Below are 18,178 nucleotides of genomic sequence, written 5' to 3'. Positions count from 1 at the left end.
TATACTTGAACTTTGCTCAGACAGTATTTCTTTTTTTTAATTAATTAATTAATTAATTAATTTTGGTTGCGTTGGGTCTTCATTGCTGTGCGTGAGCTTCTCATTGCACTGGCTTCTCTTGTTGTGGAGCACGGGCTCTAGGCGTGCGGGCTTCATTAGTTGTGGCTCGTGGGCTCTAGAGCGCAGGCTCAGTAGCTGTGGCTCACGGGCCTAGTTGCTCCGCGGCATGTGGGATCTTCCTGGACCAGGGCTTGAACCCGTGTCCCCTGCATTGGCAGGCGGATTCCTAACCACTGTGCCACCAGGGAAGTCCCAGACAGTATTTCTTAAGTGTTCTCACCACACACACAAAAATGGTAACTATGGATGTGTTAACTAGCTTGATTGTGATAACCATCTCACGGTGAATAGGTATATAACATCAACACATTGTATACCTTAAATATACACAATTAAATATATTTATATATATATATATATATATATATATATATATATACACACACACACATTTTTTTTGTCAATTATACCTCAATAAGGCTAGAAATAAAGTAATACCAAAGAGACCCACATCATACCTTTGATCTCAAAGGACTTATATCCTAAAAGATGAAAGGTACATAGAAACACAAAAACACATACAATGTGTATTGGCCTAAAAATAACTGGTGTCATGCATTTTTTCCTATTAATTTTTTAAAATAAAATTTTCATTTTGGAATAATTTTAGATGTACAGGAAAGTTGCAAGATAGTACAGAGTTCCCATATACTCCCAGCTTCCCCTAATGTTAATATCTTACATAATCAAGGTATGTTTGTCAAAACTAAAAAAATAACATCAGATTTCACAATTTTTAAAAGTATGTGCCTTTTTGTAGTCTTTAAAAAATTGTGACAAAATACACGTAACATAAAATTTATCATTAGTGACATGCAGTACATTCACAGTGTTGTACAATCATCACCACTATCTAGTTCCAGAAGGTTTTAATCACCCCAAAAGGAAACCCCATACACATTAAGCAGTCATTCTCCATTACCCTCTTTTCCTGGCCCTTGATAACCACTAATAGGACTGCACAGTCTCTGTTCCAGGAGTCAACCCAGGATACCATACTGCATTTAGTCACGTTGACTTTTTACGCTTTAGGACATATAAAACTATTCCTAAATATTTTACTCTGTAGAGAAGCACCAGTTAATATGCTTAATTGGTGTTGAAGGAAACTGTCCAGCTCAATCCCTCACTTATCTCTCCTCTGTACTAGTCTAACAGCCTCTGAAGTGACTTTCTTGCTTCTGGTTTTTTCTCCACCAACATCTCTTCTTGTCTTGGATAACACTGGCTAAATGTCTCTTCCTCGTGGCATGTTTCTTGCTTCTTTTAGAGTCTAACCTCCGTTTTGTCCCGCATTGTTGTCTACTCCTGCTATTTTGTTTTTCTCCACGAGAGCATAAGTTCCTGAGGCAAGGACTATGCTACCTTCCACAGCAAGTAACATAGTCCTGTGCAGAAGGCTATTCTCATTAGCCAAACAAATTAGACAATTTAATGCTTGTAATGGGTGGAACTGTGTCCCATAAAAAAGATATGTTCAAGTCCTAACCCCCTGTATTTATGAATGTGATCATATTAGGAAATAAAGTCCTTGTAGATATAATCAAGCTATCAAGCTAAGGTGAGGTCCTACTGGATTAGGGTGGGCCCTAAATCCAATGACCAGTGTCCTTATGAGGAGAAGTGACACAGATACACACATAGGGAGAACACCATGTGATGACATGGGCAGAAGTTGGAGTGATGCAGCCACAAGCCAAGGAAAACCAACGGCTGCTCATGACCACCAGAAGCCAAGAAGAAGCAAAGAAGGATTATTCCTGAGAGCCTTCAGAGGGAAAAAGGCTCTGCTGACACCTTGATTTTGGATTTCTAGCCTACAGATCTGTGAGAGAATAAATTTCTCTTGTTTGGGGAATTCCCTGGTGGTCCAGTGGTTAGGACTAGCACTTCCACTGCAGGGGGCCCGGGTTTGATCCCTGGTTGGGGAACTAACCTCGAAAGCCCCATGATGCAGCAAAAAATAAATTAATTAATTAAAATTCTCTTGTTTTAAGCCACCTAGTTTGTGATCATTTGTTTTAGCAGCCCTAAGAAACTAATACATGTTCATGGAACACACCCTGAGATTTCCTCCCCTTCTACCTTTTCTTCTGAAATTCCTCTTGCCCAGAACATATTACTAGCTATCAAAAAACCTACCTATCCTTCAGTGGCCATCTTAAGAGACTTTGTGGGTTCCAGGTCTCCTTCACAATTTTGTAGTAGTTGTCGCCTTTTGAAGATCCCATGGTAACTGATAAAGAGTAGGCAGAGACCTGTTAACCAATAGACTTGTAGGAGACTTTTTTTTTTTTATTGGACACAAAGCATGTCCTAAACCCTGAGAATCAGGCAACCCCCTAATGCAAGCCCAACTCAGAGAAGCTTCCGTGTAGATTTGATAAGTTTCAACATCATAGTCAATATTACCCCAGGTTCTTCCAAGTACTATGTCATTTCCAACCATGATAGCCCTCCCCAGAGAGGGGACAGGACTAATGTTATCTGGTTCAGGACCCAGGTCTCATCCTTTGTTATTCCATAATTTATACTTTTCACCACTCAATTCTGCTTTGTTCTTTGAGGATTTCATTATGGCTTAGAAGCTAAGGGCGTGGACTTTGGAGCCAAACAGCCTGGATGTGAACAATCTACCATCTGTCTGACACATCACTGAAACTCTCCTAGCCTTATGTTTAAAATAGGGAATTAAAAGTACCTACCTCATAGGGTTAAATGAGAGAGGCTGGTCTTTATCTGGTAGAGATGTAGGGAAATAACTGTAGCATTTTAAAGCAATTTGTTGGGGCAACTGAATGATGAAAGAAAAAAACAGAAAAACTATACATTATGCATACATTTGGTCTTTCAAAGCCAGTCTACCCAGAGGGTCGCCAGCAGGGAAGAGAATAAATTTACATTTTATTTTACTCCTCTCTGCCTAATTCTAATTTTTAATATGAAAGCTCTCATGACTTGATCATTATTCTTCGGCTGTTCCCATTTTCTCCAAGAATTCTTGAGGCCAGGTCATGGTAGGTATGGACTCAAGCTCCTCCCTCCCCAAGCTCTTTGTTTCTGTTCTTAGTTGGGGGAAAGCTCTTCTCATCCTGAGCTGATGCACTGTTTGGAGAAAACTTGTTATAGGGCATGGGGACTGACTCCATTCAAGGAACCTTATTTCATGAATCTGTCCCCAGAAAATAAAATAACTGGTTAATAGTCTTGAATGATTCACTCTCTGCTTTTTGGCAAATTCTAGTTTATTCTTGCTTGAGGGTGAACAATAAAATCCACAAGTTAACTCCCACATTTTTGACCTAACCCAGCAATTTAACCTCCTTGCTTACTTGCCAAAGCTACTATCAAGTAGCTGCGTGCCTGGCTTCCTTTCCCTCTCTTCTCTCCCCCTGTCCTGCCCACTGACAGAGAGCATCTTGTGAATTATAAGGTGATCAAGAGATCAGACAGCAGGAGATTGAAAGAGAAGCAAAGCCATGGGTAGACAGGTCCTGAAAGAAAAGTGTTAGGTTCTTAGTGGAGTGCTTTTTATGCCTTTGAAATAGCCAGTTAATTTTCCAGAGGGATGTTGGCTTGGGGCCAGAGGGGGTTGGTGCTCAATAAAAATTTATTACACAAATAGGCAAATTTAGGCTTAGAGAGTCCTAGCTGATTAGGTATGAGCTTGTCCTTCTTCTATAAAAGCGTATTGTTTACCCACATTGTGGCTTAGGAAAAGGAGGTACAATCAGGTGTGGGGTGTCTGCAGACTCCTTAAGGGGACAACACTCACATTGTAGTTGATGCGAATGGTGTTCTCAGAGTTGGGCAGTGGGTGGTCTCCAAGCTGACCATGACATCCCTGCAGGGAGCTAAGAGGTCAGGGTCTAGGATCCCAATCAATGAGGTCTACTTATAAAAACATCTTAAAATCTAGACAACAGAAAGAAGCACTCTTGCTTCCACACTGTTCAGATTATGCATGAAAATCAGGGAGAACTCCCTGTCCAGTGGTGCCTCTCTCCAGAGCGGAGGTTCCCTAACTGATCTGCGTGGCCACTGTGCCGTCCTGTGCTCTGCTTCTGAGGGACCAGTCACACTGAAGAGCCTGAACGTAACAGAGTTGCCTGGGGGGACATTACCATTTATTTACTGGCTTACTCTGCAGCAGTACAGATCAGACAAATAAGTCGATGCAGAATTACAACGCTGGCTTATTTTTAGTATCGTGTACAGCCCTCGATATTTCATCACTACAACTATCTGGTTATGTAATGATTTTTCTTTAACATCTTTATTGGAGTATAATTGCTTTACAATGATGTGTTAGTTTCTGCTGTATAACAAAGTGAATCAGCTATACATATATCCCCATATCTCCTCCCTCTTGCGGCTCCCTCCCACCCTCCCTATCCCACCCCTCTAGGTGGTCACAAAGCACTGAGCTGATCTCCCTGTGCTATGCGGCTGCTTCCCACTAGCTATCTATTTTACATTTGGTAGTGTATATATGTCCATACCACTCTCCCACTTCGTCCCAGCTTACCCTTCCCCCTCTCAAAAATACAGAATGCTTCATGAATTTGCGTGTCATCCTTGCGCAGGGGCCATGCTAATCTTCTCTGCATCGTTCCAATTTTAGTATATGTGCTGCTGAAGTGAGCACTGTAGATTTATTGACATTCTGCCTTGTTCTGGAAATAATTTCAAAGTAGACATCCATTAAAAACTCCAGTTAGTGTCAAAGATGTGAATTTTAAATAAACAAGGGAATGTGTGTGTCATCCAGTTTGGTGATGTCTTCAAGTCTTTTTTTGGTTGTTATTGTTTTTAGCTGTAGCGCTCTAGCTCCAAAAGAAATCTTTTGCAGAAACTTCATGTATAAAATAGATCAAAGGAGAGCATTGGGTTTGAAGTACTCCTGAACCATCTTCATAGAATCCCTAGGCCTTCCCGAAGTTTACAGAAAGAAGTTCATTGATTTTCCCAAAGTCCCACAGCAAGTTAATAGCAGGAATGACAGGCCAGGACTCAGATCTCCAGTCCATGGCTTTGTTGCTTAAACGGTGGTAACTCTTTAGACAACTCCTGAAAATGGGCCCTGGCTGAGACCGGCTAGTTTCTGACTGTCATCTGACGAATGAGTGTGCAATCCAACAGTTGGTAGTAACAGGACCATCCACCCAGCAGAATATACACAAAGAGAAGAGCTGGAAGGCCCGTCTTCACCAGTTGTCACCTCCAATGCCTCCATAACAGGGTACACAAGTTGAGCACAGAATGCAAAATTCAAGAGTGAGACATCTATTTGGAGAGAATGAGAGGGTACAGTGCTCTTTTTACAGTTAAAAGCTCTTAGCTCCTGGAGAGGTACAGGGATATTTGCCCTTGAGGGTCTTCTTAAGAAGGGAAAGACAGGGAGGGCAGCCTAATTTGGGTTTGCAACCTCTTATTCTACTGGGTTGGCCAAAAATTTATCTGGGTTTTTCTGTAACAACATACAGAAAAACTCAAATGAACTTTTTGGCCAACCCAATAGTTTAGCCTGTAAAGAACTAAGGAGAAAGAGACTAGTATACTCGTTTCTATCTAAGAAGTACTATCTGACCAGAGCAATGAGGAATTTTCATCACTTATTTATTTTTCTGTCTGCGTTGGGTCTTTGTTGCGGCGCGCGGGCTTTCTCTAGTGGCTGCGAGCGGGGCCCATTCTTTGTTGTGGTGTGCGGGCTTCTCGCTGCGGTGGCTTCTCTTGTTGTGGAGCACCGGCTGTAGGGCGCGCGGGCTCAGTAGTTGTGGCGCACGGGCTTAGTTGCTCCGCGGCATGTGGGATCTTCCCAGACCAGGGCTCGAACCCATGTCCCCCTGCACTGGCAGGTGGATTCTTAACCACTGCGCCACCAGGGAAGGCCCTCTAGCTTATCTTTAAGAGAGAAAGCTCATTTGCATTTTATTTTGCCTTGAACCAACAATTTAGGATTGATGAATAAGAACAGAAGGAACTCAAGTGCTCTACCTTGTAACAGGAATATTGGGCCTCTGGTTTGACCCTGGTGACCCATAGAGCCATTAGTCAGCTCACATGGTGCCCTAGCAAGTTTCTGGGCCTCCCGCCCACTGTTGAGATACATCCCTGGCTTCCTGCCTCAAGCTTTAGGCCAATCTCCCAACACTGATCTCCCATCAATACTGAATGCGGACTTCTAACCTCATATCCACCAGCCAGATGGATTCTCCTTACCTAAGACTTTAAGGATCAGTTCTAACTCACCTCCACGGCATCTTGTCAAATCACGAAATCTGCTTGTTCAGTGTTAGAGTATAACTGTATTTTATTCTTCCTTTTTTTTTTTTTGGCCACACTGCATGGCTTGTGGGATTTAAATTCCCTGAACAGGGATCAAACCTGGGCCCTTGGCACTGAGAGCACAGAGTCCTAACCCCTGGACCACCAGGGAATCCCCTATTTTTACTTTAAATACAGAACCACTAACATGGGCATGACTGAGAGTCGAGGCAGAGTGAACCAAAGCCTCCTGTACTCTTCTGCATAATCAACCCAATCAATTTCAGTTGCTGACAGGTAGGCCCTCTCAGTCATTAGCCTCAGGTGGGCACAAATCTCAACAGTGTGCTGCTAGATTCAGAATCATTTAACTGACTTATTTTTCCTCCCCTGCTGTGAAAATCACCTGATCTTTACTTTGGCCTTGTTGATGCTTCCTTAAAGCAGCGGTTCCCTAAGTACTGTACCAAGTCCCCGATCATTAGCATCAGTGTCGCCTGGGAAGTTGTTAGAAATGCACATTATCTATGGGCCCTACCTCAAGCCTACTGAATCAGAATGCTTTAGCGAACCCTCCAGGTGATCACGATGCACGCTAACGTTTGATAATTATGACCTCGTGGCACCACCAATCACTTACTGAAGTTACCTCTTGGGAAACAAAGGCATTTCCTCTTGGTACTTGTTCTCTGGGTCTTGATTTTTTTCTTATGTCAACAGAATGACCTTTCCCCATCTGCTCCATCAGCGAATGCTAATTAGAAGCAAAACCACTGCTTAAGTTTTTTTTTTTAACTTTGCATTCCCAACCAAGTTACACTTTTTTTTTTTTTTTTTTTTTGGTCATTTTCTTTTTGTGTCTACTATGCCCTTGAAAATCTAGGACAATAGGTCTGCTCCAAGTGTGGTCGGTTTTCTCTTCCACAAGACTGGTTTCACTTTATTAGAACATTCCAATTCTGAAATTAGGCTGTCCTGCTACTCACTGAGTATTCCACATATGTGTATCTCACAACCCATTTACACCTGGAAATGCTTTCACATATTGGCTCACAGGCCGGGCAGGTGTCTCTTTCATAGGTAAGAAAACTGAAGCTGAGAGAGATTAGGCCTACAACTAAAAAAGTGGCAAAGCTGCAAGTTCTAGTACCCAGTATGAGTCCTTGGCTCTTAACAGGCACTCAATATATTTAACAAGTAAGTGAATGAACGAAATGATCGTGTAAGCTAGATCTTTTTCCGCTAGGTCACATGTCTCTCACATCACGCAGCTGTAGGAATAGACAAGTAATCTTGTCCCATTTATGCTCCTAGCTCCAAAGTAGTGGTGTTGCCCCAGTCTCAGGACACAATAGTCTTCAGAAATCTTCAGAAATCGTCAGAAATCTTTCCACTGAACGCTCCAAGGTTCTAAGTTCCAGAATAGCTGAAAGAACACCACCTGTTAAGGAGAATGGCTGAAATGCAGGGCCGTGTCTGAAGACCCACGGCTCTAGGATGGAGAGAGTGCTGAGCACTAATTCCAAATGGGCAAAAAACATGGTGACGCCAGCAGAAAACAAAAAAACAAGTAGTCTGGTTTCCTTCAGGGTCCAGAGTTATTCAAGTCAGATGCTGTGGAGTGGCGCTCCTAAGATGAGTGAGTGGCAGGAATTTTTTTCAATAAATGCCAACTTCTAGTATACACACACACACATATGTCCTCAGAAATGAGGTTAACCTGAGCCTCATTAAGTGGGTTTAGCTCCCCTACATTTCCGTAGTGGAAAGAAAACCAGGCTGCACTCTAAGTTAAATTTTAATTGACTTTAAGCAGACCTTTTCTAGTGTTCAACAATGTCATCTGCTGTCACAGAAAGAAAAATGGTGATTTTTGTATATAGGCAAATAAATCTCATCTCAAACAAATAAGTCTACAGTATATAATTTCATTTGTCTAAATTAGCAACGAAATTCCTAAATCTTTAGTTCAAATTACAGTAATACAACTATTTTGATAGGCATTTGGGTAAGAACCTCAGATACTCCACTCCTCAAAGAGCTGTATTCCAGCTCAAATAAGAGAATTTAGGAGCCTAGAGTAGTAAGGCCTATTGTACTGATTTTTACTTGGGACTCAACCCAGTTTCAAACCCACTTAGTAATTCATATCTCATGAAAGCCCTTAATAATCCTCTTTGCTAGCTGAGTAAATCCTAACTCTGCCATGCTTCTAGGGTTTAAGTACTTCCTTGATGGTCTTAGGCCAAGGCTGTGATATGCTGCAGAAAACAGTGTCTGAGTACAACGAAAAGATACAAGAATTAATCTTCACATAATCCTTCAAGCAATGTGGAATAAAAGTATTGCCCTCAAAAGACGGAGTCTCCTTTTTTTCTGAAGGGCATTAAGGGACTCACTGCTCAGCACATTCTAAAGTAGAAAGTGTTGCCATTAACACAATGCTGTAAGTGGAAGGGACCCAACAATGTCACCATGAAAAACTCTGATACTATTCGCAACAGTGAAATTATGAACTTAACAGTCCTAGGACATGAACTGCAAAGAAACCTCTAAGACCATCTAGAACAAATGGCTCTTAAACTCATTTGAAATCAATTTTACATCACAACCCACTGTTCACATAAAGTGAAAATGATTTCACAAACTATTACCCCTATTAACATGCCATTTTTTTTTTTTTTTTGGCCACGCCGTGCGGCTTGCGGGATCTTAGTTCCCCGACCAGGGACTGAACCCGGGCCCCAGCAGTGAAAGCACCGAGTCCTAACCATTGGACCGCCAGGGAATTCCCATGCCATATACTTCTATTATAAAAGAGCTGGCTGTGACCCATTAGGTTTCCACTATCCACTAATCGGTCATGATGAAATTTTAAAGAAGCACTGATCCGTCACTGCTTTAATCTCCAAAAAAAGGCAACATAGCACAGCAGCAAGAGTACCAACTTCCAAGTAGATTACCCAGGTTTGAATCCTGATACCGCCACTCACTTAGCTATGAGGACCCAAGTCCTAGGACACGTCATTAGCTTCTGTGCCTCAGTTTTCTCATTCATGAATCAGGAGAAAAATCTACCTCAAAAATTTTATGAAGCTGCGTTTTATTTGTGAAGATGCTTACAAACAGAACCTGTGAAGATGGGTAAGTCAGGCCCCCGATATGGTGGCCCAAGATCACATGCAGCTACCAGTGGGGCGCTTGGGCTAGAACCCTGGCCGATGGCCTTATCACACTATACTGAAGCATGAGTATACGATTAACACTGACAATACAAGGTCCTTCAGTGTGAAACATACGACACGAGGAACATATCTGAACCATAAATTTGACAAATGCTCGGTAATGAACATTATTTCCTTACTTTCCGAAAATCATTAGAGGGCTAACACCTTTTAAAAAAACCTACTAGAGAAATGTAAATTAAAGCCTTCATTTTCTAAGTCTGAGTGGCAGAAACAAATAATTTTCATTGAAAATTCTTTTCAACTTAGGCAGTAGAGAATTACTGAGAATCTGGAGCTATTTTCATGTTTTTTTGGTCTAATTTTGTCTAGTTTCAGGTCAAACATTAGCTGGGACCTTGGGAAAGTCAGTTGATTTTTTTTGGATTTGCTTCCGTAACCATGGGTTAGGTCCAGCATGTCCTAATACTCCTTGAGCTGCTTTTAAGGTTTTCCTCAAGGGCAAAACGGACAGGTTAAGGGTAAGTGGAGGAAGAGTTAAAAAAACAAACCCTCCAAATATGATAGAAAATAAATTCTATTTACTAGCCATAGTAAACAAGCTGAAGCACCCACAGCTGGCAACAGTGACAGAAATGAATTTGGTTTTGGCATCTGATTTCAAACTATAGGTCTGCCGCTTAATACACACAATTTTGGACACATAACTTCATTTTTTTCCTGATCAGATGTCCTATCAGTCAAGAGGAAATTAACTTGGCAGGGCAGTTGAGAGGATTAAATATGACTGACTATGAATGTGTGTGCCTAATACATGACCAGGCACCAAAATGAATTCAATCAATGCTGGTTCCCTGTAACTAAAACAGAAGGGCCAGACCATTTATGGACATGCTCAAGGTGTTCTAATTTTAAACTGAAGATGGTTCAGTCTCCAGCTTCTCCCCCTGGGTATTTATTATTATTTACTATTTATTATTTCTCCCTTTAAAGCATCAAGTCTAAAGGCTTTTTGTAAGTGAAATGTGGCTAAGCAGTAAATGGCAAGTCTGCTGTGAACCGAATTTCATGATGATCTGGGACTCATCTTCCGGTATTGATACCACAGATTTCTTAAGCACCTGCTGAATGGGTCAAAAACGTTATTGTGGGGGACTTCCCTGGTGGCACAGTGGTTGAGAATCCGCCTGCCAATGCAGGGGTCATGGGTTCAATCTCTGGTCCGGGAAGATCCCACATGCCCCAGAGCAACTAAGCCCGTGCGCCGCAACTACTGAGCCTGTGCTCTAAAGCCGTGAGCCACAACTACTGATGCTCACGCACCTAGAGCCCGTGCTCCGCAACAAGAAAAGCCACCGCAATGAGAAGCCTGCACACTGCAACGAAGAGTAGCCCCCGCTCGTCACAACTAGAGAAAGCCCGCGCGCAGCAACGAAGACCCAACGCAGCCAAAAATAAATAAATAAATTTTTAAAAACATTAGTGGTTTCTGTTAAAAAAACATTATTGTGGCAGGTGGTTTATACTGGTACTTAATTGTGATGGCCTCAAAATTCAATAGTAATATATATGATATACAATGGTAACTCTCCTCTTGCAAAGCTGATGAAATACAAATTGCACAAGGGAAGATGATATTCGGCAGAATAAAACATACAACATAACTGTCTTAATCAGTTTAAAGTGAGTCTTCCTAAACATATCAGATGACACCTATCTATAACCAGTCCAAATAAACTCAGGCTCATAATTTAACAAAAATTGTCACATGTTTGTGCCTAAAATAGGCCCTCAAATATTTTTGAATGTTTGGCTCAACTCCACAAAAACAAAACAAAAAAATCAGTCCACTTAAAGATAAGTGACTAGAATTCTGATCTCAAAATACTTTACTCTATTAGAATTTTTACACACTTTAAATGGGCTTCCTAGTGTTTTTCATGATTTTTAAAAAACTAATAGTCTCTACTGATAAATATTTAAAGTTATAGACATGACTGTAGTCTACCAATCCCGTCCAAAAAAATGTACTGTTCTTTCCCAATCTCGTATCAAATAATCATGGCTGAATGTACTGTATGTTGGAAGAGAAATCCCTAATGTTTCTATTTTGGATAATCAGTGTTAGGATGCAATCCACCCTCCTGTTATTTTCAGTTATTAAAACCTAAATGACATTTTAAAGGGAAAACTGCCAATTAAAAAGTTCTAACTTCAAAATAGGTGTAACATTTAAAATTTCTAAACTATCTCAGAAAGTAGTTATAAAAGTTAGAAAGCTCAAACCTGGGTTTAAACCCTCCCTCTACCCCGACTAAGTTCTTAGCAGTATTCTATAAATATCCTCTACATCTAGTACAGGAGGCCCCAAAATGAGAGTCAGAAAGAGATAATACCACAGGCTGGGCCTCCTTTTAAAGATGCTCACCTCTCCTACAGCAAGGAGATAACCTGGGACTAATCTGCTCTTTCAGAAAGAAGGCTACTTTCAGAACTCACCAAAGTAGTGTAGTCATTACTCTATTCAGTACTTACAACTTTGTTAGGACTGATAATTTTTTCTCCTAATTCACAATGTTCTTTCAATGTTTACTGAAATTTTTATTTAAAAAGCACTGTCTTGGGCTTCCCTGGGGGCGCAGTGGTTGAGAATCTGCCTGCCAATGCAGGGGACACGGGTTCGAGCCCTGGTCTGGGAAGATCCCACATGCCGCGGAGTGAGTAGGCCCGTGAGCCACAACTACTGAGCCTGCGCATCTGGAGCCTGTGCTCCGCAACAAGAGAGGCCGCGATAGTGAAGAGGCCCGCGCACCGCGATGAAGAGTGGCCCCCGCTCGCCGCAACTAGAGAAAGCCCTCGCACAGAAACGAAGACCCAACACAGCCAAAAATAAAATATGAAAATAAATAAATAAATAAATTAAAAAAAAAAAAAAAGCACTGTCTTACTGATTTACATTTTGGCAGGCCAAAGTTCTATTAATCTTATTTAAATGGATAATTTCTGCAAGTCCCATTCAATTCTGTCTTTTCATTTCCCCTCAGAAAACAAATCAAGTGCAAACAAAACCTTGTTTCATAGTCACACTTTTAGGAGAAAAAGGATAATCCTACACAGCTTAATTTTTCAGATTATTTTCTGACTTTAAAATAAATTCTCAGGCCAATACTAAGACAGGCTAGTATAATAGCCATGGCAATATTATAAAACCAAAATTATTCTGAACTCACCAACGGTACAACTGAGCGTTTACAAAGAGAATTATCTGAAAACAAGGTACTCAAACTCTGACATTCTGTTTGAATATCCACTGAAACGTAATTCTAACACCAGCCAAAGCACTCACAATCACATAATTTTAACTTTTCTAGTTTTAAAATGTCCACTTTATTTCATTTAACGGTTAACTAATATCATTTACATCTAAGGAAGAGAGGGTCCACAAAACTGATCTAAGGTAAAACACTAACTCTTAAGAAATGTAGTCCAATTTTATACAGGTCCAGGCATCCCTAGACAAGTGTATCACAATGCAGAAAAATGGGTACCACTACCCCATTTTACATGAGATAAAAGGGAAGTTATCAATAAACTTCAGGAAGTAGTAAATTCACCTGTCCCTTAAAATATGAGTATGTAATTGTTACAAAGCCATAGTAAATGGTTTATAAAATGTAATTTTATTTTATGTTACTCTGCTGTTACATAGGGCATAACATTTTCACAAGGCTTTTTTGGGACTACAGTCGATGATTATTAGCAACATACAATAGTGGTCCAACTCTCTAACAATCACTAGACAAACTGGACACCCTCTCACATGTGCACAAATCTGCATGGAAAAGTACTAAAGTTTTAGACTTGGACTTGTGTACTTTATTTCCCCTTTCTAGTGTATTAAGAAATGACATGCACTTTCATTTGCCAAAAGCAATGCTTGTATTCTGGCAGCAACATGCTACTTCTATTACATAGTAAAGTGAATACCAGAACTACAAAGGCAGGAGGTGTAAGTGAATTTTTATTGGGAAGGGAAGTTGTCAACTTAAACAGCAGCAAATGAAGAGTGAATGAGGAAACTCCCTGTTGTCACAGATACACAAGACCTCCATTATATATGATACAGGAGGCATTTTAATTTGTGACCCCCAGCCTCAAAATGTCAAATGCTTTTCCATTCAATCTAATACTTCTGGATTCCTACCAAAAAGGAATATATTAAGAGGATGGAAAAGTTGCTTACTGAAAGAAAATCCCCGAAGAAGAGTAAGGGAGGGAATGTAGAAATTAAGAAGTTATGTAGAACACTCTTTAAATTGTAATTAACTACATTTTCATATCTTCACAGTAATACAAAACACAGTCACTTGCAGAACTGGTTCAGATTACTTAAATACCAGATACATCTTTAGTCCTCTACATAAGTGTTTGGAAGTTACTTATGTTTATATGAAATGAAGCTATTAATACTTTTCTACAGCAGTAACTGCACACCAGGAAGGCCAAGACAAACACAAATCAAGGAATGGAGTTTTCCCAAAGCTGCAGTGTGAAAAGACTATAAACAGTTGATTCCATACACATGAATGGGTTTCTTTGCTATAGGAAATCCAAATGGAATAAGGAATGGAGATGAGTAAAAAGGTTTCTTGAGGGGAAGAAGGATGACACCCTGTGTGCACTTAGTTCTCTGCCCCTTCTGCCGCATCACATTCTTCTCCTGCACTGTCTGATGTCCATAACTAGAAAAAAAAATCATATTAAGTTACTATTTCTAGATCAATTATTTCAAGTCTTATTATAATATCAAAATGTAATTCTTAGAGCAGTAAATTAAACAATAGAGATTATGACTAAGACTGGAAGTTATATTTCATCAACTCCTCCCAAAGTGTACCCCTGTATTCCTTTCACTGTGCATTTACAAAATGACAAACACATATACAGTATTTGAGTACGTTTTCAAAGCTTACTATAATCTCAGATAAAAACAAGGTAACTAACATCCTTAGAATTTAATGCTCTCTCAATTTCTGGCAGCCCAATGCTCTTTTTAAAAGCACTACTAAAATATAATTTATGAGATTAGTAAGGCCAAAAAAATTTTTCTTTGGGGCTGGGCAGGGACCATAGTCAAAGTCACCATTGCCAAGTACCTGAAGGGCTATCATATAGAAAAAGAAGCAGGCTTACTTTGTATGCTGCAAAGAGTTAAACAGGAGTGAACGATGTTAAGTTACAGGGAAGCAGCATGTATGCATGAAGATATGTAGATACGGTTCTTGAATTAGGTAGGATGTTAGTCTCTCTAATTTTAGGATGGAACAATGAAGTGAAAAAGGGAATAGTCAATATTTGTTGCCTATGCATAACAATAGTTCACAAAATGGATTTCTATTAGACCAGCACCAAGACACTAGTGGCAATTTTAGCAGAGCTGAAGTCTTAACCTTTAAGTCATTATTAAGATACTAAAATAAAAACAAACAAACAAAACAAATATACCCAAAGAACTGTCTCTGGGAGAGAGAAAACAAAACAGAACTAGTTACAAGATAAGCTCCACAGTGCATCTGGAAAGAGGTTAATTGCTCAGTTTGTTTTTCTTCTATAGAAGCTATTTATGCTGATCGTTTTTCTATTGTTACCTCACAACCAGAGGGATTTCTAATGGCTGGGAATGAACTGTCTTCATAATTTCTCTGTTCAGCAAAGTTGAACAGATAGGGTGCTAATGTTAAAAATTTTTTTATCTAGCAGAAGATGAAGCATCAAAACGGGGGTGGGGGAGGGGAGGGGGCGGGAGAACTACATTTATATTAAAAGGTGTATTTCTTCCACATTTTGTCTAAGATTTTGACATATCCAATTTACTTGAACCTACAAAAGAAGCTAAGTAAAGCTCAACCTGTATTTTTTTCTCCATTACTTTTTCCTCCATCCCCTGTCTATACAAGAGGTAGGGAGAAAAACAAAAGAAAAAACAAATTAAAAAAGACAAACTCTCTAGATTAACATAATTTATCAACATCTTCATACCAGTGAAATAAAGAGTCAATACTGTTAATATTATGAGTTCCTAAAATCTTAGCACTTTCTCAGGAAGGTCTGATAAAATGCCTATTCAACTTGAAAATCTGCCTACAAAGAACAGTTGTCCTATACAAAATACTAATACGTATTTAATATTTTTATGTAATTTTTATATATTCATTTTCTAAGAGCAAGTGTAGCTCTAATACAGCTGCCCCAAAACACAGGGAGCCCGAATAAAATATCAACACTTTTGTTCCTGAAAAGGCAACAAAGCTAGAAGAATGAAACACTCACTGTCAGGTTGTCTCTCAGCAACTGCATGATGAGGGTGCTGTCTTTGTATGAGTCTTCATTCAGTGTATCCAGCTCTGCGATGGCCTCATCAAAAGCCTGACAAATATTTACATCCACGGTAAACAATATTTACATCGACACAAACTGATGCTCTATAGCCGCAAACCATTTTTATAAAATAGATGAACATCCACTTTATGTTCTATTATCACTTAAAACAAAACTGAATGAAATCACTTCCTCGGATTCTCAGCTTAAGAATTTTTGAGGATGACTAAAACTTATAAAGTTATACGTACTTAATCAGTAAACAAGCATTTCTTAGTTCTTTCACAGGACGGACAGCACGGTAGCTATGCCCAATATTATTTTTTACAAATAAGAACTAGTATTTATTTGCAAAAACCCCTTTGAACACTTCCATTTTGAAACACTTTGAGGAATGCAGAGATTCTACTGATCAAACCTGGCAGGCATTACTTTCCAATTCTTTACATTTCTTTCATACTTTTTTGATTACTCTGACCAATATGCTCTTTAGACAGATCTTACTGCTTACAACCATAGCTGGGAGAGTAAGATCTTGAGAAGGACAGTGGTAGGTGGTCATGATGGTAAGAAAAAGGAGATACCCAAATAAATGTAGAAATCATCCCTGGATATTCAAGTAAAATACCTAGACATTAACATGCTTGCTATCTCAAATAACCTAAAGAGGGTATTTCTGGACACACATCTTACCGTTTTAGCCAGTGTGCAGGCAAGTTCTGGGTTATTAAGGATCTCATAGTAAAATACAGAAAAGTTAAGAGCCAGCCCCAGGCGGATTGGGTGTGTGGGTTGCATCTCTTTCTTGCTTATATCAAAAGCCTCTTGGTAAGCTCCTTGGGAATTATCTATCGTTTCTGTAAAGGGAAAAAACGAAATAAAAAAGCATGGTACTGAAAATATCCATCCAGTATACAGTAACACCTTTAACATATGCTACTAACTCGGTAGAACCAGACTTCTCTCTGTAGCCTTCGTTTAAAACCATAGTAGCAAACCAAAAACATTATCCTGTACTGGGCTATTAAAAAACTAGTTTATAATGGTGCTTGTTTATAATCAGCTTAATAAAAAAACCATGAGACAGTATATCAGGTTTTTCCATCTCTGGGGCTAAAACACTTTTCTTCTTTCATGTCTTCTAATTTTATTACCTGAAAATGCAGCAATTAACAACAATTTGATATATGTCAATAATATCACAATAAAACTTGAAAAAAATCAGCTGCAATATCCCTTCCCACAATAATGGAAACATTTTACAAAGATCATCACCACCAAAATCTCTTATTTTTGTGACTCATCTGTAGAAATAATACTGACCCTCGGTATCAAGATGTATTATGTGAAACGCAATATAAAAGCACCAATACATAGATCAAAATCTGCTCTGACCAGAGTTTGATTACTGGCTTAATAAAAATGTCACCTTCCTGAACAAAATGTTCAGGAAGAACTACCAACACTAATCTGATTATATCATGTTTTGAAAAGGTTAGGTTTTCCGAATGAGGCCATTGGGCCCATTACAGCTCTAGAAGGACTGACCTAACAGAAATCAAGTTATCCCTTTAAAGCCCAAATATGTGCCTTTCCTTCTTCTTCTTCAATGGTACATTCACTGATCTAAACATAGCTGGTATGGCCCTCACATTTAACTAAGGAGCTCTTGGTGTCCAGCACATAAGGAGGCATTACAATGAGAGTTCTAAAGCGTCTCAGCATCTAGACTGTAAATACAGACTATTTACAAATCCCAGACTACTGGAGTGTTCTACGTATAGGATGAGAAAATCCCAATGAGCCAGAAAGGGTCAGATCAGATTAATGCTGGGGCTATGGCCCAACCTCCCAAAGATATCCCCCTTGACTAGCTGACGTTTAAATGTTCAGTTCTGTGCAAATACCTGTCACATTCAATTTTGCTTATCATTATGGCAACAGAAATTATATATTGATAACACAACAGTTTAGTATACAGATTCTATTACAGCAAGGTACAAAAGTTTTCTCTTTATATCTTAAATTACACTGATTTGGGGGATGCTAAAACTGTCTCACTTTTAGTAACTCTCTGAGAGAGAGGAAGAGGAGGCTGTAATAACCGTTTGTGGGGCATGCCCTTTTTGGATAGGGTAAAATGAGGAAGAAAATAATAAACTTACTGGAAAAAAAATAAGGACTTAAGTGATACTTCTACCCAGAACTTGCTTCATAAACGGAGTAGC

At 39.5% G+C, this 18,178-nt stretch overlaps 1 protein-coding gene across 4 annotated transcripts in view; it reads right to left on the bottom strand.

Moving 5' to 3' along the window:
• Positions 1-13,233: 13,233 nt before the first annotated feature.
• Positions 13,234-18,178, bottom strand: part of YWHAQ (tyrosine 3-monooxygenase/tryptophan 5-monooxygenase activation protein theta) — a 31,233-nt gene continuing 26,288 nt past the window's right edge. For 3 of the 4 annotated variants that reach the window (XM_082425866.1, XM_082425867.1, XM_082425868.1), the window contains exons 4-6: positions 16,644-16,807; positions 15,903-15,998; positions 13,234-14,314 (exon numbers count right to left, since the gene is read on the bottom strand). In XM_082425866.1, the coding sequence (XP_082281992.1) occupies positions 14,255-14,314; positions 15,903-15,998; positions 16,644-16,807 (320 nt within the window). In that variant the 3' untranslated portion in view covers positions 13,234-14,254. Of the gene's footprint in view, positions 14,315-14,765; positions 14,881-15,902; positions 15,999-16,643; positions 16,808-18,178 lie in introns of all 4 variants that reach the window. The other variant, XR_014253648.1, reaches the window with a different exon arrangement.

Source organism: Balaenoptera physalus, assembly GCF_965194825.1.
Source record: "Balaenoptera physalus genome assembly, chromosome: 15".
Lineage (NCBI taxonomy): Eukaryota > Metazoa > Chordata > Mammalia > Artiodactyla > Balaenopteridae > Balaenoptera > Balaenoptera physalus.
This window is presented reverse-complemented; position numbering and strand designations above follow the sequence as displayed.